At 40.8% G+C, this 24,533-nt stretch overlaps 1 protein-coding gene across 2 annotated transcripts in view; it reads right to left on the bottom strand.

Moving 5' to 3' along the window:
• Positions 1–24,533, bottom strand: part of DDAH1 (dimethylarginine dimethylaminohydrolase 1) — a 146,691-nt gene that overhangs the window by 16,395 nt on the left and 105,763 nt on the right. For both annotated transcript variants that reach the window (XM_050962197.1, XM_050962195.1), the window contains exons 2-4: positions 6,293–6,392; positions 4,984–5,057; positions 4,199–4,318 (exon numbers count right to left, since the gene is read on the bottom strand). In XM_050962197.1, the coding sequence (XP_050818154.1) occupies positions 4,199–4,318; positions 4,984–5,057; positions 6,293–6,383 (285 nt within the window). In that variant the 5' untranslated portion in view covers positions 6,384–6,392. The remainder of the gene's footprint in view (positions 1–4,198; positions 4,319–4,983; positions 5,058–6,292; positions 6,393–24,533) is intronic.

Below are 24,533 nucleotides of genomic sequence, written 5' to 3'. Positions count from 1 at the left end.
GAAGCTTGCATTCTGCTTCTGAGTATGCCACAGACCACCTATACTGTTATGATGCACAAGGGGACAGAACCCTTCCATGCCTGATTTTGTAAACTTAACTTTCTTTTAACAGTTTTTTTAATGTAACAATATAGCATCCTGGAAAGGCTAGACTGAACTCAGATGTTCCGGTTTCAAAATTACTAAATTTATTATTTATGAACAATACACGACTTGAATAAATAATACCCAATTTGTTAGTTGCAAGCACCAGGACCAATTCATTCAGTACTTTAGGCTAAAAATTTTTACAGAAAGACTCTTGGTGCAGAACTTGGTGATAAACTTCCAGACATTCTGCTAAAATAAAACAAAACAAAATAAACTTCTTAGGCTTTTTGAAAGAGTTTGATGGATATTTACTTAGATATAGGCAGGTCTTTATATTATTTTATTTTGTATTCTTATTTATGGGATAGGTGCTCTGGGTATACTTGTTTTTGTTTTAAAATAAATTTGGTGAAATAAATCCACATTTAAGCAGCTAACAAAGGGCTTGATCCTAAAATGTGCTCACTGCTTCTGTGAGGTGCTGAGCACCCTCAGCTTCCAATGGCACTTTCATGGGAAATTACCTTCCAGGGCCTTATCCAAAGCCCACTGAAGTAAGTGAAAAGTCTTCATTTATTCCAGTTAATTTTGGGTCCACACACAGCACCCTGCAGGACTAGCTTCAAAGGCGGTCTGGTTTTCAGATGTGTGGAGAACTCATGACTCCTACTGAAGTCAACAGGAGCTGCAGTTCCCATTGAAGTAATGCTGGGAATTGGGCCCTCAAAACCTCAGAGGGATTCAGCACCTTTCAGGAAAGTATCCTCAATTCAGGTATCTCTAAGAGGACCTAGTTGCCTAACTTCAGGATCTAGGTTTTAAAACTTTTGCCTTAGTTCAAATGCTTTTAGTTCAGCTTAAGTTTGTGGAAATGATTATTTAAGTTGCACACACTTAATATTTTGTCCTATGAAACACTGGGTTTTCTTATCAGTAATACTTGTATGGATTTCTTTACGTCCCAGTCCTTTAGGAGTATACTCTAACCTCGATTCACGGTGTGTAGTTACATGTGCACATGCCTCATTAGTACTGATCCTCATACAGAGATGTATATACTTCTAAATCTCTAATATCAAAAAACACCATGCAAACCAACATGATCAACAATTTAAAAAAGCTATTTCTCAGTATTTTTTTTTAAATGTTAGGTTACCTTGCTAGTACCCTCTAAAAAGCTTGAAAACGCATCATCGTTTCTTATTACTAATACTCTGCATTTTGCTGTATCTGAACTGCTGGTAATATTTACATGGCTGGTGCTTTACAACCTCAATTTATTTATCATCTTATCCACAAATATATTTTGGCTTCAGTAGCTAAATTGATGCACTGCAGGATGAGCAGAGCTGTGCAAATGGCTTTAATCAAACTGAAGAGTACTCAAATTAGTCTTGGCTTGAGTTCAAACTGAAACTGTCAGAAAACAGTATTATGCTTGAATTGTGTTAGTGTTTATAAATCATCCAAAAGAAGTATTTTACTGTGGCTGAGTATGTGCAAGATTTATCAGGCTGCTGCTTGTGATGCCTTTGGAGTTTGAGCCTGATTATTTGGGATGGGGCATACAGATCAACTCACATGGGGAAATTTACATAGCACTTCACGTAGGCTAGATTGTCAGGGATACAGAATCAGGAGTGTCAATGCACTGCAACCGAAGCCATTTTCATTTAGTTTCACAGAAAGTGAAAAGGGGGTGTGGTGCTGCAGGTAGGTATGGACTGTTATTATCTTATAGCTATATGTAGTGACTGCTATCGTTTTTCAGTTAAACAGAACATCTCTTAATAGGCCTGTGTCCAGTCGTTTTAGCCTGAGGGTCAAATAAATTATTTCACATTGATACCAGTTTTGCACGTTTTTTTCTGCTCCATGTGACATTTTATGCAAATGAAGAATTTGCTTATAAGCATGAACTTAGGCTTGCAGTCTCAGACCCTGATAGCAGGGGGTAGGTCACAGAGATTCACAGATTTGGCAGCTCAGGCTAAGGTAGGTAGGTGGGCAAGTGTGTGTGTGTGGGATCGGGGAGTCTGAATGGGAAGCTGGGTGGTTGCTGGGTGAGCAGATGTTGGTATTGCTGGGGTTAAGGGGCACCTGGAGCTCCTGAGAGTCTCTCAAGCCCTCATCCTGCAAAGACTTAGAATATGGTACAACTCTGAAATATACATGGTTCCAACCCCAAAGAGTTTACAGTCCATGGCTCTGAACCGGCAGAGACTTATGCATCTGTTTAACTTTATGCATCTGAGTCCCATCGAAGCTAAGCAAGTGCACAAGTCTTTGCAGGATCAGAGCCCTAGACCGTAAGCTCTTTGGGGTAGGAGCCATGTTTCTTTCAGAGTTGCTCCATGTTCTGGCCAGCACACTGGGACCCTGATCCTGATCAGAAGCCTCTGACACAGTCACTACATAAATACTCTTTAATTTCCAAAATAAGTTTTATGGTTATAATAATAATAACTACAAATACAAAAACCTTATATATCTAAAACAATAAGCCATATTTTAATCAGCGAAATATTAAGATTTCTTTCCCCAATACAATTAAACAAAGGGACATCTCCTTCACCTTCCTGTTCCTCCCCAGAAGGCGAGACACAGCTGGGTTACAACATATTGTAATTGCATGGGTTAGTAATAATCACCACATTACTCTCAACCTGGAAGTAGATTTTTTAGTACAGACAAGCAAAGCCTGAATTTGTTATTTGCAAGAGAACCAGTACAATAATAGCCATACATTTGGGAACACATTGGCTACTTACTGTTACTGAACAAATTAACCTTGTGCTGACCTTGAGAAGTCATTCCTAATAAGGATTAAGAATGAGAAACACTGTTTGATGCCCATTTAGCTACAATTCTTTTGGACATGGCTTGACTGTACATATAAATGTCACATTACAAAAAAGGGAGGGGAGCTGTTAGTGCGTTAGTCTACTCTAGACAGAAGACCTTTTAACATCCAGCTTGTGATAGAGAGCCTCTCTAGGGTGGGCACTGGAGTCTCAGGATGATAATTGCATAAGGAGTTCATGTGAAGGACTGACACTTTTTGGAGGTGACACTAGCCACCTTACCCTTCTGCAACTGAAGTGCAGCAATGGGTTCATCCTAGAGCTTGGACTTCACTTTACTCTATGATAGCAAGGCAGAATCAGCAGTAAATGTTCATGTTAAAAACTTCAAGGCAGAAGGCTTTTTCAGATTGGTAAGAGAGTTACTAGTGTCCCCTTTGAGATAAGAAGCCAGAAACTCAACAATGTCCCTTCTCTCAGGTACAGTACTTGGTTTGGCACATTTGCCTGTTTCCTGTTCCTACTGTACTCTGCCCATATCCTACAGCTAGGTGTCAGCACGTTGTGGAATTACTGAAAGTAGAGCCTGTATATTCCCTTTCCCTTCAACCCATCTTCCTTATCTTCTTCATCTCCCACCTCCTGGAGAGGGCTGCATGCTCCCAGCTATTCAACTTTCTCTCCTCCATCTCAGAAATTTCACTATCCTCCTTGTTATTTCAGCTCACATCTTTAGGGTTATTTTCCATTCCTCCTTAACCTTCTCTCCTCACATCCAAGCTCTCAACCCTTTTACTTCTCTCTTTGACATTTCCAAAAATCTACCTGGTCTTCTCTCCAGTCATTCCCATGTTCCCGCTTAAAAAAATAAAAAAAAATCCTATCCCACTGCTCTGACCATGTTCACTCCTTCCTTAAATCCTTCCACTTAATTTTATGCATCAAGAGATAAGAATTCAAAGTTAATGAACCCAGACAACTCTTTCCCTGCTTAAGTCTCTACCTTCCTTTCCACCTGTTCCCCATCCCATGCAACAAACGAACAAAACACATCCCCTCACATCATCAGGTACAAGCTTGTAGTAACTCTGGAAGCTATTTTAGATCATTAAAACTAGATTAGCATAAAGCTTTCCCTATATAATTAATGAATAATATTCCCTGCACTTTGTTCACGCGGGATTCTCTGAGGTGTATTTATTTCCCTCTTGTACTGAGACTGTATCTATTTTAAACTCGGGTGTTCTTGTCTTAAGATAAAAGTAAAATTAGTCACCTATCACACATTTTCCTATGCATTTTACCTTGAGGGCTTTTTGCGCAGCTTCAGTCGAACCAATGGCAATCAGGTTTGGTCCAGCCATGCTACAAAAACTCTTCAGATGCAAAGAGTCATAAACAGGGACTGTGGAGACAGCATAATCCTATGTAGAAATGAAGAAGGTGCACAGTAAATACTTCAAATCAGTACCAGTTCCATAATTGCACTGAGTAATTCAATGACACATTTTAGCTCCTCTGCAAATTAACTCATCTGCATGTCCCGAGGTAAACTGGCTACAGTCAACTATGACTGTGACATGCCCCTTTGGGCTGTCTTGGCTTGCCTTGTGCATCAAAGAAAAATACAGAACTACTGCAGTTTTCACTACTTGTGCACCTGAAAATAAATCTGTTACATGTTTAAAAATCACTTATATAAAAACCCGTCAGGAACCCAAGTGAGAACATGTTCATGCATATTGCTGAGCTTCTCTAGAGGAGGAATGGGAGGCCTAAGATAATAGTAAGTAGTAGTGACCTGGCACTGCCCTATTTACAGTATTAGTCCCTCATAACTGACTTGACTCCACATTTACTTTGTCCCCCTTTGAAGATCTGTGACTTTGATGGATCTGGTTGGCTTCTCTGCCTTTTTGTAATTCAGGCCAGTGCCTAGGAATCTAAATAGAGATACTTAAGGAGCCTGACTTTAGATATCCATTTCTGAACATTTTGGCCAATGTCTTTGGTTCAGCTGGCTATAGTTTAACCCCTTTGTCTGTGCCACAAAAAGCAGAATGTCTTATTGCAGAACAAGTGTACAAACCTTAAATGTGTCAGCCAGAATTTCTGCACCACGTTGATTTGTCCGTTTTGACAGACCCACAAAAAATTCCCTGCCTGAAATGGAGAGTGCAAAGAATAGTAAAGACAAAATTAATGATTTTTTTTATTTGAATGGCTGAAAAATACATGGACACCAACCATATCTAATAATCAGAGCACATTTTAAAAATAGGCAAATTTGAGATGGAGATGTTGTAATATAAAGTCCTTCACAATTATCAATATGAGACTTAACTGTGGCTAAAAAAGCCTAGAAACAAAACAAACTAGAAATGTAGATTTAAAAAAAATGCAACTTGCAATTGGAAGTCGATTCTAATTAAATTTTTCTTCTGGCGAAGGATAATCACTGTAAATTATACACAAACAGTTCCCTTTCCTTTAAAGCTTTGCAGTGGTTATAGGATAAATGGAGAGAACAGCTGGACTGGATTAGCAAGTCACCGAGTGACCTTCTGTTCCTCTTCTGAGATTTCTCTCATTCTTCAATTTTAAACCTCAGTAATAAAAACACAGCTATCTTCAAGGTGCTAGGAAACAGATACTGAGATCTGTAACATAGCAGAAATGCCTTATTTTTTTGGTTTGCTTAATCTGAAACAATTTTGTTCCCTTTGTGAGTAAGGCAAGTAACCTGTGTATTGTGATGGTGATCAAAATAAACAGCCTCATTTATCTCAGGTAAGGGGCAAATGTATACCCAGCCAATGTGAGAAAATGCAGAATGGGTTTAACTATGTAAAAATCAGCATCAGTATCTTCCCCTTTGAATTTGTTCATGCATATAATTTGAGTGGCAACTCCATTTCTCTTCCACGTGACATCTGGCAAGCAAGTTTATTTTCCCCATAAACTACAAATGCCCTACCCAGTGTTTACGCAAATAACTAACCACAATTACGTCTGAATCAAGCTTTTATGATTCCCACAAACAGGTCTGTGCAAACATGGCTGCCAGTAACAAAAAATATGAAATGATGAAAATAACTTGACTGCTGAAAGCATTTTCTTTATTGGTAAGTAATACATTACAAACTAGGTGAATTAAGGCTTAAATACACATGATTTGTATTGTGTCTACTGCTACTTCCATTATTCTGCATTAGTCAGGAAGTTTTGGATTCAAAAAACCTCTCTCAAACTAAAGTGCTGTGCTGCCATTTGGTAAGCAAATGACCTAATAAAATCTTTACACTAGTATAAATATAATATTTATTAATAGAGACCGGATAGTGTTAAATTCTCCATGCAGTCCAGAAAAAAAGAACAAATTCACTTTAATACTGTACCTGTAAATAAGACATCTCCACCATCTAAGGTTGCATTTTCATCTGTCATCTCTACAATGTTGAGGTTAAGACTTTCTAGTGCTCTCTTCATTGCATCAACCTGTTTCAAAGTAGAGTCTCATTTAGGCTCCACCATTAAAAACATCAATTAATCAAATCACAATAGGCATTAGTTTAAATAAAAAAAAGAGGGAGTCAGATAACTGTCAGTAAGACAGAAAGCAAACGTCCCAGCAGGTCCTGCCAATCTCCATTCCCAGAATCCCCTTCAGGGGGCTCCAAAGCATGGAGGGGATATGTGTGGAAGTGAGTAGTGAGAGTCACTGTCTTTCGTGCAGACACCATGAAGGGTTAGAACGTGCCCAGTAAGCATGTCAGCCCCAGTCCCTCTCCCATGCTAATCCCTCAATGCTACAAAAAACGGTTTCCTGTGGCCTCGAGTGGAAGAGCTATGGCAGAGAGGTAGCATTCTCTACTTCGGCACCTCCTAATCACAAGGTTTTCTTGTCTATCAGCCATGGAGGTGGAGATTCTGACTTGGCTTCTATCCACTAAGGGGAAAGATACAAATCAATCTAGTTTTCTTAAGTATCTGCATCTTTACTGATTATTGATATCTATGCCTTGTGTTAATGAGCTCTTTGTATTTCTGTACATTGTGGGCTCAGTCCTTCCCTGGGTCTGAGTGCTGCTTAATGACGGGGGAAGCATGGAGCGGAAGTGTCAGAAATCTAGTTATGGTTTCCCCAAGCCTGCTCCAGACCAGCTCCAAGCTCAGAGCACCCGAGAGACTGCTCTAACTTACAACACTGGTGCAAAGCACTTTATCTCAGCAGAGGGCCAGTATAGTAGAGATCTGATCCACCATGCCCCTGATACATTCCTTCTTCCCCAAATATTCTCCCTGTGTTGGAGTAGGAGGCAAGAGTGGCTAATATTGAAGCCATCTCCACTGATTGTACTACAGCCTGATATCCTACATATAGGCTATGACCAGCTATACTACAGCCAGGATATCCATTGCCCAGCTACAGCCATCCCCTTTGTGCCACCTGTGTCAAAGAAGCTTATAAGTGAAACATCCATAAAAGGTGCAGATAGGGTTGATAACATACTACAGGAACTGCAGCTAATAGAAAGAAGGAGTTATTTCACAAAGCGCACAAAGCCCTGATCCTCTTCAACAGTTCATTATACTACACTATATAGCCTGTTCATTATATTACACTAGAGCGAGTTACCAGCCATTAGGAAATGTGGAAGACACATTGAGTGTGTCATTTAGTTCTCTGTTTCATTTAGGTCCTGGATCTGCGTAATATGGCAACTTAAATGTTTTTAGAAGAAATGAGAGAATTCCAATGTGGCTGACACACACGCATAACAAAAAGAAGTGAACAGGAATGTATAATATTTAAATTAAACAGAGTGATTATGAGAAGACAGTAAGCAGTAATGCTGAACAACAACATTTCAAGTATGCTCGGCAAACTGTAACAAACCCAGCAGACTCAGTTTGCTGAGTTACAATTGAATAAAAATAAGGAAATGCTTTGTTTTTGCAGTATTGTTGAAGTTGTATTGATCCCAGGATATTAGAGAGGCAAGATGAGTGATAAAAGATGTAAAAATATATTACCTCACCCACCTTGTCCCTCCATTTCTGCAAGTCTGATAGTCTCACAATTTCAGGAACGTCACAGAAAACAAATACTGTAACACAGTAAATACGATCTCATTTTTTCTAAAGCTTGTGTGAAACCAACTGTTGGACATATATCTAAGAAGAAGACCTCTAATTCTCAGGCAGTTCAAATGTACTGGCTATTCAAAACTTACATCAAGTTACATTCCTCCAGTATCATGTGACATTAGGTAACACGCTGGCCCGTCTTCTAGGGTCCTGCCAAACTGCAATCCGCAGGACCCAAGGCAGAGAGGTGATCCCTCGTGTAAGTTACAGCAGCCTCAGTGTGTTCCTGTGTTCAACCTGTGTGAACCTGTGTTCAAGCTACCCGGGCCCCAAAGGGGCTGTTCTGGCAGCTGGGAATAGCCAGAGGGCAGAGGTGCTTCAGCCACACCCACTCTTCCCTGACCATTATCCTTACATCAGGGCTGTGATGTAAGAGTAGCCTAGAGCTGCTCTACAGCAAACAGGGATTCTCCCTATTTTGGGGGGTTGGGGAAGCCAGTTATGATGGATTTGTGGCCACACTGTGCCACCAGACCTGTACTGTAACAGAGAATTGGGTCTATTGGCCTTTTAGAGATGAAGGACTGAGACTCTCTGCACATGGAACTCTATTGAGTTTACTGGGAATTCCATGCACCTAGGGCTGGAAGGCTCAGATCCAGAAGCTGGAATTTGTCTTGTGCACACATTAACACATCTATTCTGATCTATCTTCAGATTAATCTCAGATACTTCAGGCTGAAACATTGCACTTAAAAAGGTCTCCAGCCAGGAGCAGTGGGTTTTTTTTGTTTAGTTGGTTTAAGATGTAGTGTGAGATGCTGTAGTGGGGTGGTCACCCCACTCCGGCCCTGAAGGGGTTAAAACAGCCCTGCAGAGGGCTGCAGATGGGAAAAAGTAGGTTTATGGGGAAAGCAGCCACAGCTGTGGCCAGCTTAATCAGGGCCCAACTAGCCCTTATACAGGGCCAGCTCCAGGCACCAGCGCAGGAAGCAGGTGCTTGGGGCGGCCAATGGAAAGGTGTGGCACATCCGGATCTTCAGCAGCAATTCGGTGGCGGGTCCCTCAGACCTTCTCAGAGGGAAGAACTGGCTGCCGAATTGCCGCCAAAGAATGAAGCAGCGCAGTAGAGCAGCCGCCGAAGTGCTGCCAATCGCAGCTTTTCTTTCCCCTCTTTGCCACTTGGGATAGCAAATAACCTGGAGCCAGCCCTGCCCTTATAAGAGGGCAATAGGCCAGAAGCAAGACACACTCTCTCTCTCTCTAGCTTTTGAAAGAGAAGGACCTGGCTGCCTGGGAGCTGAGAAAGGTACCTGAGGTGGAGCCGTGCTGAGGAAGGGTAGGGGGAGCTGGGGAGCTCCAGGCAAGAAAAACCCCAGGCTGCAGGCCCTGCTAAAAGGGCCAGATAGGTACTAGGGCTGCAGAGGGGCAGCCCAAAGATAGGCAAAGGCAAACCCCGCTTGCCAATGAGTGGTTTACAGACTAGCGGGGGCTAGATGGTGACTGGCAGTCGCCACTGAGGCAAGGTGGAGGTTCCTCTGGCTGGGGAGACCCACATTGTGGGCTACTGCTGGGGGCAGCTCCCTGAAATAAAGGGGCACCGGGAACAGGGCACAAACGAAGGAGAAGCTTGCTATAGGTGAAACAGCAGGTGTGGCTTTATTTAAGATATCCACTACAACACCGTACGGACTTGGAACATATGCCAGAGTGAAACAGACCAAGTAACTTGTGACTCGGTGCAATGCTACCCTGGCACAAGAATAGAAGCACAGAAGAACTCAAGTCACAGGTAGGGAGAGGGATTAAACAAACACATAGCATGGGATTACAGAAGGCAGGATACCGAACTTCCCATCCTTCTACCCCCACAGCCAGTTCTGTAGTTATGCATTTATCGTTAGTCTGCTGTCTCAATTAACTTCCAAAAATGTAATTATCAAAATAAACCCATCAAGTTTCTACATGGAGACACTGGCCTTGCTGAACTGGGGCGGGGCACAGACACTCTCAAAGCACTGTTCATTCTGGAAATTGAACAAAGTGGGTTCCATAAGAAATAGAGCATCAAGGTCTGTCTGGGTCACCAAATTCTGCCACATCCTGGAACAGGTGTCCTCCCCCTTCCCCTCCCAAAAGTATCCAGTCCCCTTTCACCCTCTCATTTCTTTGGTACCTCTCCTTTCCTTCGTTCTCCACTTCCAAGTTCCTGCACCCCAAGGTTTATCTGTCTTTGTTGTTCTCCTCTACCACCACTTCATGCTGGCTTCCTTTCTTCTGGCTCATTATTTCCCGCCACCTCTCACCACACCACTCCCTATATCTTTGATCATGTCCTTCCACACATTCTCTTTCATTCCTACACAAATGCAGGAGGTCTTCAAGCTTCTCCCTTGGGCTGTTTCAGGGCTAGTTCTGTTTTCAGTGCTTTTTGCCATGGCAAGCAGCCATGCATTCTGGCTGTCTCTGTTCTACAGTAACAAGCAAAATTGAGAAGCAAGACATTATTCTGTTAATGGGAACTTCAAAAAGAAGGGGTCTCTGTCCTGTCCCTCCCCCGCAATACAATATTGAATCTTGGGGGGTGTGGGGGGGCAGTTTTTTTAAACATTCACATACAAATAGGACCACCTCTATTTTTACAGGGCTCAGAGCAAAAGTAGGAGGCGGCACATATCTGCTTTCACCCATAATCATGTCCACATACCTTGGGCCCAGCAGAGCAGCCTTCTGTATTTCATCCCTGAAAAATTATGGTCAACTGCTCCTCCCTGCCTAAATTAAATCAATCAATCAAATCTGGGGTTCTGGAGACCACTCTTATTAATCCAGAGAGGCAGGAGGTGGAGTCAAAGGGCAAAATTTCCAAGAACAGAGCAGTAGAGGGCAATTAAGGAACTCTATACCTGTTGAAGTCTGCTGGCACCAGAATCGGACAGGACTGCAGGCAAGAAATTACATAATCAGATAATTAGCAATCTGTGTGATTGGCAGAAAATGTTGAATGTGGTGGTAGAGGCAAATGTTACCACAGATTGCATAGATCCAGAGCTGTCACTACACATCAACTGAAGCAAAGATACTACCATTACAGATACTAAATTTCACCATCTTTCTACATGTTATAGAGTGATCTGAAGACAAATTCCAGACTTGTGGTAGATGAGTGTGGGATACAGATTTCCATATTTTTGCAAAAATGTGTTTTATGTGGAATCCAGGTCCATGCAAGTTAATGACAGGTTTTTGTTTGTTTTTTTGCGTTTTGTTGTTAGAGAGAATATGTACAAGGGTATCGCATTCTGGGGCGCAACCTGGACCAGTGAAGGGTTGTGCCACCACCTGCCCCGCAACCGTGAGTGCCTCACAATGCTTTGCTGTTGTATCTCCCAACCTAGGCCACTCACAAACAGCATGCAGGTAACACCCTGAGTGTGTGTGTGTAGCTGTAGCCCTGATCCTGCTGCTCTGACCCCCAGCAGCTTGTCATCAACATACTAGCCACACTCTGGCTTCTATCAGCTTTGGTTACTACTTGCAGAGTGACCCAAACATGCTCCCAGCCCAGAATTTTCCCCAAACACATGTTCTGCACTGCCTAGCCCCTGTAAGGAGTCAATATTCAACAGTCTGCTACGGTAACTGGAGTTACCAACAGGTCAGTCTAAACACCGGATTGGTTTAGATTAAAAAATAAAACAAGTTTATTAACAAAAGAAGATAGGATTTTAAGTGAACTCAAGTATCAGTTAGTTACTAAAGCAATGGTTACAAGACAAAAAGATAAAATACCTCATAGAAGCTTAAAACTTAACAAGCTCGAGTTGTTCAAGGTAAAATCTGTACCACATGTTCCCAGCAACATGCTGACCAACTTCTCAGGTCAGGATCTCCCCCAAAAGTCAAAGGGCTGGTTCCTTTGTCATCTTACGTGTGTGTATGGAGGGACGGAGGGAGAGAAAGATCGATCTGGGGTATATTTTCCCCTCACTTTTATAACCCAGTCACCCTTTGAAGTGGATGCTTCTGAAGGTTACTCCTCAAATCAAAGTTTATTCAAATAGTAAAAATTGCGACCTGGAGGTTACGAAGGTGGCTCCATGCTCTTTCATTTCACCTGTGTTTGCTGAAATGCAGATTTGCCTTGTCTCCTGCCATTTTCCTCCCCTTTGCTGTTCTGAGGATCCTGTTTACTGCTTATATGTAAATTGAGGCACACACACATTCCTTTGTTTAGGATAGACTTTTTAAAGGTCTATCCTAGACCTTTTGCCTAGTCAGGGCTGTGTGGCGTTGAACATGTGCTAATGTCATCATACGGGGATTTCATAACTTTACATATGTTGCTACCTACATTTCACCATGATATTATTCACTAGCAAGTTATCAGTTTTCAAAGATTATTACAATGGTGTGTAGGGTGCGAATCTGGGGTGCTTTCAGTCACAAAGGGTCACACAACAGAGCATATGACTCAGAACCAGACCTGTTGAGAGACAAGAGACAGGCCATGGGCATTAAGGGGAGACTCCAGGAAGCAGCAAGTTGTCTAAGTTGTTCCACATAGAGATTCTCAGTAGTTCCAGGGAAGAGGGCCTGGGGAGGCCAAGCTTGCAGAAAGCAAGAGTCAGCTAAGAAGGCTGGAGGGCCAGCAAACTTGTTAGGAAGAAAGCCTCAGTAAAGACAGGACTAAGAACCCTGCACCAAGAGCTGAGAGCCAGCTAGGAAGGCTGGATGGAAGATCTGTACTTCTAACTTGGTAACTAAACCAGATTCCCCAAAGGGAAAGATTATTGAGAAAAGAAAAGCACAGAGTGAAGTTTCATTAACTGGAGAAGAACGAGAAACAGATCCAGGCAGCAGGGCCTGGAGCCAGATGCCAGGAGAAGATATTTCTGTGATTAGAGTACTCAAGATACCACAGTGATATAAGGTACCTACGAGTATTAAGCAGGTGATTCAGAGCCAGAAACCACTGCCCAAGGAATGGCTAGTGTTGGTTGGGAAGCAGGCATAGCCAAGACATCTGGAGGATGCACTGACTCAGCTCATTCCTAAGTGATGTTCCTATTGTGCCCTAATTGTAACTGAAGGCTGCCTTTCCCCAGTGAGATGCCTGGAGAACACCATAGGCCTTTCCCTGGCATGCAACCTCCACAGGTAGAGCATGGGCAGGGGAGAGGGTTATAGTTTGAATCCCCTGTGCCACTAAGAATCATCAGGCCAGTTTGCACTAAGCTGCTATTAAATAAAGCTTCTAGCTAATGAGAATACCTGAAAGTAAACACTGACTCAATCTGCTACTTGAGCCAGATGTACATTTTAATTACCACATGCTGATTACAACTTAACAATCAGGCTGTGGCAGAGGCACTGTGCCGTGTGTCTTAATTTAGTTTATAGAGACAGCTGCTTAGACATTAAAAAAAATAGAACTAGAAGCTGAAACAGTAGAAAGCTAGCATATTTCATTTTCCTCATGATTGTGCCAGCCTCCAGCAGTATATGCCCAAGATGTTTTTTCTGCGTGACCGTTTGGTACCAGCTTGGCTCATTTTGTATTTGCAGAGCCATTACTGCCCTATAGACATTTTATCCAGCAGGATCTTTTCCCCATAACAGGTGTTAATACATAAGCTGATGGCTATTTTTAAATACACTTTTCAGATTTTTAAACATCCAGTATCAAAAGTCCTATATAGTCATCTCTGTATTTGAAGTACTGCTCATACTGATGGCCCACATATACGTGGAACATGACAAGTTACACAGGAATATCTTGCCACATCCATCTGCTGGATAACACGCCAAACATGTCCCAAATTACTGTTCACTGTCTTGACTAACTCCAAAATATCCATATAATGCATTCAATACAGAGTCAGAAATCAAGACAGAAAACAAGAAAGAATGAAGGAAAAAGGGGGTGAAATTGGTAACCAGACCAATCAACATTTTTCACTGAACATATTCTTGAAAAGTCAGGTTCCCAAGAGGAATTTCTTGTGTAAATAACCCAGGCTCACCTTATCGTCATCAGAATGGTATTCTCGATGGATTAAATAGTCTTTAACAGTTTCTCCAGTGTACTGAGTATAATAAACAAGATTTTCACTGCCCATCAGACATGCATGCTTTTCACAAGCAAATGTAATGCTCAGGAAAGATGCCAAAATTGACAGCCCTGGAAACTAAAATCCTCTTTGTAGTCCCACGGTAACTCTGAAAGCATCTTCATGCTGTGATGCCCATGCATGTCACCCCTGACCTAGAAGTTTTCATGCCCACTGAGTCTTTGGTTTTTCAGCCAAAGGTACCACCTGTGGTGATGTTAAGCTATCCAATAAGTGGATAAGTATTGCGGTCTCAGCCTGGGACCCAGTGCATTCAGTCAAAAAACCATCCCCAAATCACGATGGATTAGTCACGTCTCAAGAGGGCTTCTACATAAGAAGAGCAAAGTTGTTACAGATCAGGTGGAATCTGTAACAAGCATGATATCTGTCCTTCATTGGTTATTAACAGCAAAAAATAAACAAATGGCAAAGATGCAGTATGATGATGCTTTGCCCTTAATCTCCCACTCCAAAACAGTTCTGGTGTCTATTTTTAAATCAGAGTTGTGTTTTTCTGAAATGCAAAATTTTCACCACGGAATAGTTCTAGTATTTAATAATAGATGAAGGCAAAAGTTACAGGTCAAACTTTGTTTTATGAATAAAACACCAAAAATTCTGTTTACTCCAGGATAGAGCTGAACAGAAGTTTGCTGGACAAAGTCCTCTTTATAAGACAATTCTGAAATGCACACACATTTGTGGAAATGAATTCAATAATAAATACAAGCATGTTCAATATAAAACAGGTCCATTGCTTGCTTTCACCATACTATCCAAGAGGAAAGGCTGACTTTCCTCAACCCATCTCCTTTCCATGAAGGCTACGTCCTCAGATACAGTCCAACCTGAATTTTGACAGGCAAAAACAAAACAAAAAAAACCAACCACCACTCATTTTATCATGTTCAGGTTTTCTGGGTCATTATGTCATCTCAGCTTTAGATTTGATGTAATACAATACTAGGCTTTTATAATTGTACCAATTAGTACAGCAAGTGGCTGAATGTTAAAGCTTTAATGCTTCGTGTAGTGATTTTTTTTTCTAATAAGCACATTCTTACTGTGAGAAGGAATGTATCTAATCCATAATAAATCTGATTGATAGTGGACTTCAGCCAGCTCAGTTTCAAGGAAGAAGGACAATAAACATGTCTGACATTTATCAAAATCTAATTTCCTCACCCCTGCACTTTAAAAATGGAACCCATCACACTCCAGATAGATGGGCTTTATCAATTACTGTAACTGATATATACAAATCTCTTGCTTCTTTACATTTAAAGTACTTTAAATTGAGCCATTTCTTTACAAGCTATTTATTGGGATTCTGTTTTCTAGTCATGTTCAAACAAATCTTTTCAAAACAAGAAGAGAAGCGAGGAACTGAAAGGAGGAGGGAATGGTCACGGGTACTATTTTTGAATATCCAACAAAAAGAATAAATAATAATTAATTAATTATGAGATGGGCCTGAATCCAAACCCACTTTCTCAATGTTCTAGAAAGTTGGATCCAGATCTGAACTTTATGCAGTGAGCCACCCCTGCATCTAGGAGGATTATTTTGCACTTGGAGTGAAATTCATCCTTGTACAGAGCAGCCAGCCCAAGGGGTAGGCACCACTTAAGCTCTGAAGTACCACTCTGCAGAAGGATAACATTATCTTTGAAGAATACTTTGGCAAGAACCTACTGCTGCAGAACTGCTTGGGAAAAACTACTGAAGTTTTCCTGCCTCTCCAAAAAGGCCTATGGTGTAAAAAACAAACCAGTGCTGAAGAGAGGTTCGTTATGGGCTCCTCACACCGAACGTGCACAGCGACAGATGATACTGCTTCTCACATGGATTTTTGCTGTTGCTGTGCATGCGGCCCCAGCAAATTCATAGTGGCCACAGTTTTGACAGTTAAAATATTATGCTAGTGACACTCTTAGCCACATGGATATTTGAAAGAGTTATGTAAATAAAATAAGAAATCTTTGCAATGTAAAGAACTATTAATAGTATCACCTTGGGCTTGGGCTGCTGCTGCAGACAACAGAGACAGTGGCCATGGCAGGGAGCTTGGGGAGGGAGTGTAGGGACCCCAAAAGTCATGATGGCTGCATATGGAGTATTACTATATTATTATTAATATTGTTACACAACGATCACAGGGAGAACTATTTTCAAATCTATAGCACATTATCAGAAAATCTTAAAGCTCTGCCAACGTAGGAAAACAGTCACAGTTTACTATTTTTACGCTTTGGCAGAGGTTAGAGAGTCGCACAAGGCCATGCAGCAGAGCTGGGAATACTCGCAGATCTGCCACATCAGACCTCAGCTCTCAGTGATCTGTTAAGTGACGACAGCGTGTTTGGCTCTGTACAAAACATAGTCCCTGCAAGGGGAACACACAGTTTAAGAGCCACTAAACTACACTGTCTGCCTAAATCTATTTCTCATCTGTGGTAGATTAGAACTATTGGGCCTGATCCTCCACTCCACTGCACCTTGTATTGCCATTTATAGCTCTGTAAGACAAGTGTCACACTTACAATACACAAAGGTTAAGCTACAGTATCTCTGAGGTGACTTTGTGAGCACAGTGCTAAGGGCTCCAGAAAAACTGTTCTTTCAGCACGCCTCTGAGTGAAATTTATAATAAGTGGTTATGGACAAAACAGGGGTTTGAGGGAGGATGGATTCTGGTTTTGCAAAAATAAATACCCGGGGCGGAAGGAGCATAGGGGGGAAGAGTCTGATCCAGGTCACATTTTATCTGAATCTGCTCAGTTTGAAAATTAAGGGTTTTCCCCTCTCTTCCTGATAAAGGTTCCATGTTTGGTTCATTGACATTTCAAAGCAAACCAGGCAACACAGAATAGTTTGGGTGTTTGAAAAACCCTAGTGGTTGTTTTTCTGGACCCACTAGCCGTGGCTTGGATAGATGCCCTATTTTATAAGGATCTATGTAGTGGAGGGGGAAATGGGATGGTTTCAGCTACACCTCTCCCCTAGGTCTATCAAGGACAGCCATTTATCTCAGGAGGACATTTGGACATAGGACAAAAGGAACAACTCGGGGCCGGAATGATTATTGAGGTTGCACTAACAGAACCAACTGGGCAGTATGAGCAGCATGCTTTGTATGCCGGCTGTTGGTGTCATGGCTGTAAGCCTCAGCAGCAGAGCTTTTTAAGGGACCCAGAGTTGCAAGGCAAGTGTTGACTGAACCCCTTACTGATCTGGGTGAACCCCATAGCGTCACACTCTGTATAGTGGAATCATAGTCCCAGGTTCTCCTATACAACTGTGGTTACATTGATCCATAGTACTAGCCTGATATGTTATGTCCAAGCTCCCAGATGTGCTAAACACAACTACCCAGTAGCCTGTGGTTTGTGCCAGTACCTGCAGTCTAATGACAGCTGGTGTGTTCATTGTTTCTTTAGAGCATCACTAACACTAGCGTTTATCAGGGTCAAGATGTTCTCTCTTTTCTTTCTGAAATGGACAATGCATGTTCCATCTGATCCAGCAGGAAGATATGGTCTATGCATTCAACAGAACATAAAATGCACTGAGCTTAACCAAGACCATTTCTAATAGCACAAGCATGGTCATGGGCACTGGATATCCTGGTACCTTCTCCAAGTGGAGATCTGACTGTGCACATGGCCTATGAGGGCTTGGTAACAAAAGTCTCTGTTAAGTGAATTGATCCACATACTCACAGAGCGCATGCTGCTCACTAAAGCTGGGCAACAATGGAGTAGAGGAGCTACTGAAGGAGAATGTAGCAATCAGGGAGAAGGATGGACAGAAACACCAGGGGGTAGAAGAAAGTGGTAGATCCTAAGCTCCATCATGGCAGAGCTCCATTTTTGCAAAACGTATTAGCTCCATGGGAGGTAAACGTGACTGCCATGCAGAGCTACTGAGCTGCACAAGAAAAGTGCTCCAGTCTGGTGGTTCTCACGAGCTCAAGTGGCAGTCTCCACTCCCAGGTCTCCCAGTGCTACACCCTAAGTGGTATCTTCATTCTTCCAATATCTTTCTGCCACGCAACCACTAAGCCTCAGTAAAGCAGCTCAGCTTAGGAGCCAATGCATGCCCTCTCATCCCAGTCTGGTGAAACTCACCAGATGCACCTCTCACATATACCCTTACGAGAAGGGCAGGATGGGGATCATGCTTGCTATAGAGGATCTGTACTGGTGACCTGAATTTCAGAATGATCTTCTCACTGCTTCCAACGCTCTCCTTCTAGAGGTTAGAACATAGGACAATCACTTAAACTTCTTTCCCCTTGAGGAAGTACTGCTGCTGGCAGAGCTGGCAACAGCTGCAATATGACCATGTGCTATGGATATTGTGGTATGAGACAATTCTTTTACCATTTTGTAAAAAAAGACATTTTGGGGCTACATGATGATGATATACCCAGGGCTCTGTTCACAATGTTAACAAATGGTACATTTAGTACTTGCATTTTACAGCTACAATGAACAAGATTCCTTGAGCAAATTCAGTGGAATGACAACACATGAAACATACCACAAGAGGATGGTGATGATTTAAATAGATTTAACGCTATTGCTGCAAATGGAGAGAATAATTCTTAATTTGGATTTGTCCATGCTCTAAAGAGAAGAAAACCAGCTACTCATACATTCTGGACGTCTTTTACACAATTTTTTTTTTAAAGTTAAGATCCAAATATAACTGATGTGTGGCAGTGCAGTTCAATATAACTCACTATCAGCAACCCAAATAAACAAACTTCAAATCCCCCTTCCCCTCCAATAATTCCCAATACTTATTTTGAAACACTCATTTCCCACAAAATGTGGAGTTTAGTAACAAATCTATCGTACTTTGTACAAAAAGTTAAGTTGAATTCTCAACCAATAAGAAGCAGAGGCAATTTTGAGAACAGTGTGTTAAGTCAGTTGTATAATATTTACAAAATAACTGAAACACTTTTAAAAAGTTTAAGATTTAACTCCATAAGCAAAAAATTTTTCCAAGATGTATCAAAGAGGAATCAAGTTAGAAAGCTAGAGAAAAGTTTTGCTTGCATAATGAGATTGTTACAAAATACCAGTAAAAATTCTGCCAGATAAAGAGGTCATGAAATTTAAATCTTATAAAAGCATGCTGAGAAAGTAACATTTCAAATACTTTTCTGCTTACAATTACAAAATGATCAATTGTTAAATGTTGGACAGAGAAACATTCTCTTCTGTCTGGATATGCACGATGGGCCAAGAATGCACCTGGATAAGCCAACCACTCATTATCTTTGAGACATCCAATATCTCATAATACCCAGAGTGGCTGCCAGCTCCTTGTCCATTATTGACCACACGCCATGTGCCCCATTTTGCAACTGAAAAGTATTTAAAATTCATGAACCTTGCTGAAAGCTCAACTGTCACATTCTACTCATTCCAAAGCGTATGGGAAAAGAGAACAGAATAGACATTTCAACTGGAGCTATTATTGCTCCTGAATAACCAATATTCCATTAAACTGCTAATAAACCCACTTGAAGATAAGTTGATCACAATCAAACCATGCAGTAGCATTCCTTTCCTTTAACACAGAGTTGTCAGATTTCACTCTGTACAGTACAACTGTTTGTGCCATTTGTTCAAAACTTGACAGAGCACATTCAAGACGTACTCAATCCAAAGTAATCTAGCTACCCTACTCTAAAGAAGCTGAAAGATCTTTGGCAAGGATTATAGTTAACGTCTTTTAAAAGTACAAATATATTTCCAAGCAAAGCTACGTTAGACAAATTAAAAATGATTGGAGATCAACAGGGATATTCATTTTTATATGGTTTTCAGAAGGGGGTTCACAGACTGAAGCAAGCAGTAAACATTAGCATTCGTGGCTAGACAGAACCATTTCCCCCCCCCCCCCCCGCCAGTAGGCAAGTTTTGGCACATTTGAATCTTCATCTAGGTTCAACACACTAATCTCCAAAAAGCTTCACTTACTCTACCACAATATAAAGACTTATATAGTGCTTTTTAAAATTTATTTTACTTTATAAATATTTAATTATATTAAATTCCTTGTACCCATTAATTGTCAATCATTTGATGACCACTGTCGGCCTCTGATCTTCTTTGTGTACATATACAATGCTGCCATTTTGCCAGTCTACAATAGGGCTCAAATATGAATTTTAAAGCAACACTGAAAAGCATTTCAAACTGCAATATCTGTCAACTGAAGTTGGTAACTTTTACTTTATACAGATCTATAGTATGTTGCTTAAATAGGCTTCCAACATACTGAGATGTTTGAAAGTACCACTGGAGGTTTCAACCCGTTTACCAGCAGTTTCAGAGAGGCAAGAAAATCTCAGGTACCTGCTTAAATAATTAACTGTGGTGTATTTCTGGCTAGCTGTTTCTCCTATGCTCACATCTACCATAAGTCCTGCTAGCTGCCAAAATCCAGTATACCCACCAAGCTGCTTCAAAATCCCTCTCTAAGTCAAATAAGACAAAGGGCAGGTTTATAGTTTAGGTTGTCCTATCTTTTTAATGGACCATACGTACTACAAGTCAGCCCAATACCTTCCAGCTCAATACATCTGAAGATCTTATAGTTTGATGATTTACAGTAAATGCACTGTAATTTCCTTAATCACAGAATATCAGAAATAGCCACAGGAGGATAAACAAATAATTTGTTATTGCAAACTGAAGGATTGCTTATATACAGCCAAATATCAACATATTCAGTAAAGGAAAATAAAAAACCAACAAAAACCAAAACTTAACACCAGATAGAAAAAACACACAACCAGCCCCAGGGAACACTTTCAAAAGGCACAAATAGCAATTAGGCACCTAATTCCTATTGACTTTCAAAATCATTGGCAAAAAACCTAGTCCTCAGTTAGCACTGTAACTTAAGCAAGGCTTCCACTGAAGTTACTGAAGGCTCATTTAAAATGTGACTCATGAGTAAATGTCACGTAATGGTTTAATCATTTATTAATACTCAAGAATATACTACGTGCTCACAGTAACTAATTAATGCTAAGTTATTATCCTTTCTGAGTTTCTAATAAGCTATGAAAGACAAGTTACCGATTCTGAGGACAAACATGACAAAACATATTCCTCCAATCTGTTTTGTTATCTAACACTGGCTTTTCCCTTTCAGCAAAGTATAGTGTATTTCCTGATCGTTTCTGAAAAGAATGCCAGAGGTAAGAATGCCATATTATGGAAGGACGGTGGTATAAGAACCTGCATAGAACAGAATAGTTCCAGCAGTAGAACCATTGATCAAATTGCATTGGTTAGTTACAGTAAAGTCAGGTTCATTAGACAAGGGGTTTTTTTGCTACACCCACAAAGCTTGTATTTGGGCAAGTCTCTTCACCAGTAGAGTAAGAAGCTGTTCCACCTTGTATTTCAATTACACATTTATTTTAGCTTACCTAGTCAACCCCAGGTAATATAACTCTTTGTTTCAGACAGGTCAAAGAAGACATCAGCTGAAAGGTACATTTCAGCAAGTGATCACAAATGCAGCCAGAATGACATGGTGAAAGAAAAATTAAACACGAGTTCGAGAGCAATAACAATCATTGTCAAGTATGTTCAGTTAGTTGCGCAAGTGCAAAGTGAAGGGTCTCCATATACGGAACAGTTTGAGATATTCCAGTCATCAGGAGAGGAAAAGAAAAACCCTTCTCTTCTCCTAACAGACTTAAATCTCTCTCTCTCTCTCTCTCTGTGTATTACGGATTCTTCAATATTTGAGAAACTAAAGAATCCTCTCCTCTGCTCTTAATGTGGGCAAAGTCCTTGGTTTCATTTTGGATATTGCAAATCTACTTGACCATCCAACACCTTTTGCCCTTCTGCCGACCATACCATTCTCAACCGTGACACACATCTGTTGCAGTCACACTTTTGGCTCAGTTTGTCTCCTACAATAGCAAGGTAACATAGCACCTCTTGTCATTTTCATGCCATTTGACATAATGCAGCAACATGCCTACCACCAAAGTGGATTGTAGCATTTCCCCAAAAATCTGTGTTCTTGCCTCCACTGATAAAGGATGTTTTGGTGCATGTGTTAACAAATGCGATCATGTGATGGATGCATGTGGTGCCAATGCAAATGTAACTCCTCCCCCTGCAGGAACCGGAACTGGGACCTCTCAAACTATTCTCCATTGCCTTAGCTACAACACCAACTCTGCTTGCTAGGAGGCAGCACAAGACTCAAACGTCTACATGTGATCTAAACACTAGAGGGAGCCAAGAGCCACACTGTGTTAGCATGAGTTATGCAGTGAAGGGGTCATCAGGAGAAATGGTTGCTCAGGCAATATATTATGCATGCTGAATACCTATATGCACTCTGATCCATTTTTTTGACCCTCAAACTCAGCCCAAATACTAAGGTTCCATCTAAATGAACTATGGATATTTGGTGGCGGGGGCATAATGGAGCTGTGATATTTGGCTTTAAAAAAGCCCTTACATATACAAACCAACACTGAAGCAGTCTGAAACCAATGAGTTATAGTACAAGTAAACCAGAAGTCATTTATTTATCAAACTGGCCAGTACCAAGCTAGGTTTAAGAAGCTGAATATGTCAAATTATGACTTAATATAATACGGTGCGTTCATTTTAAATTAATTTTTAGCTTTTTGAGACATCTGCAGTACATATGAGCTGAGGCAAGGTCATTCTACAAGTCATTCTCCAAATACCATTCCTTTTTCTTCAACCAACAGTGGTTAAGAAGAGCCAAACTTGGAAGTGGCTAGTTTTATATGAACTGCCCAACTTGCAATAATATTAAAAGGAAAGAGGTGTGTACTCAGATTAGACATCACATGGAAAAAAAACATAGCAATTCTGTATGTATTTTTAACAAGTGGAAAGCTTGGCATATACAGTGCCGTCTTCTTACAAATTAACCAAATGTTCAGACAGTTGCTCACAACACTGGCAAGTCTACAGCAACAGCTTTGAGAAAGGACTTCTATTTTCCCTTGTAGCTGCAACAGGATGTATGCTAGTACAGACGCAGTGACAACAAGCAACAGTGACGCTTAACTAACGCGGAATTTAACTACAAGTCATCTGAGGCTGCTCTTTCCACTGCTTAGAATTTCTCTAGCTCTTTTATCATGTGAGTTTTCTATAATTACATAGAAATAAGGTGCAAGAGTTCACTTTAGAATATTTGTCTTCTACATTTTAAACTGTACACGCTTACAGGGGATATTTCAAACAGTACATAAGCCATATTACAAAACCAGACGACTCACATTTAGAGACAACACTGCTCAACTGAGACAAGCCTTTAATTTTTAGTGTACTGAAAGTCTGACTGAAAAGTATATACCTGAGCTTACATACTGAAAGGACTTGAGAATCATCAATCCCAAATATCCCCAAGTACTCACTGTATTTATACTGATGGCTGAGTAAACAAAAACAAAATACTGTATGTAGAGGTAAGTTAAATAGCCTGTTGCTTACGGTTAATAAACCTCACTCATGATAATGTTCAGTACTCCATGGAAAATGACAGTGAACCCAAAACAGAGGTTGAAAAGCTGACACTTTCCTCCCCTAGGAGGGATCATGAAATAGACCTAAAGATGATGAATATCCCAAAGACAGTGGAATAACTGAAAAGTATGGAAAGAAAAAAAAAGGGTAGGTAAGGGGCAAGCAAGCATCTTTGGTACTACAGAAAGATAAATCTCTTACCTCAAATACACACACTTCTACTAGCTAGAAAAACTAAAGCCTAGGAGAATGGCAGGCTTCTTGTCTGGTCCTTGCCTCAATCTATAGCTCTAGTTTAGACATCTGGAAATAGCAAGCAACCAAGAAAAGGGTTGTTACATTTCAGAAATTCGCTTGCAGTGTCATTTCATTCAAAAAGAATCAAACATGAAAGCTCAGGACATCAGTGTTCTGAGCCTAAGCAGTCTTTTGTACTAATTCCAAAATAGAGTGAAACCATCTAATAAGAAAATGATCAAAAGGATACAGTTTTAAGTTGTCCAATTTGTATTTACTTCACTGCACGGCACATTTCATTTCATGTATTAGGAAGCCACAACTTTGGGTGACTAACTTTTAGCCAAAAATCCACCATATAATGGCAAGTTTTACTGTATATAACTAAGTACAGTAAGGTTGTCCTGTAGTTTGATCCCATGTCTAACAAATAAAATTGTTTAGAGAGGAAGAGAAGCAATTATATGTTACATTTCATGAATACACAGTATAATGGTATCTGGAAAGTACTGCAAGTCTAATAAATGGGAACTTGGTCAATGTTATGGTTAGTCAAGTTTAACCCCCAACAGATACGTTCTCTAGCTAAAAAGCTCTGATCTGCGTGATAAGGACTGAGAAATATCTGCAAA

This window comes from Gopherus flavomarginatus, chromosome 7 (assembly GCF_025201925.1).
Source record: "Gopherus flavomarginatus isolate rGopFla2 chromosome 7, rGopFla2.mat.asm, whole genome shotgun sequence".
Classification (NCBI taxonomy): Eukaryota; Metazoa; Chordata; order Testudines; family Testudinidae; genus Gopherus; species Gopherus flavomarginatus.
Note: the sequence above shows the minus strand (reverse complement) of the source record. Positions and strands in the feature narration are given on the sequence as shown.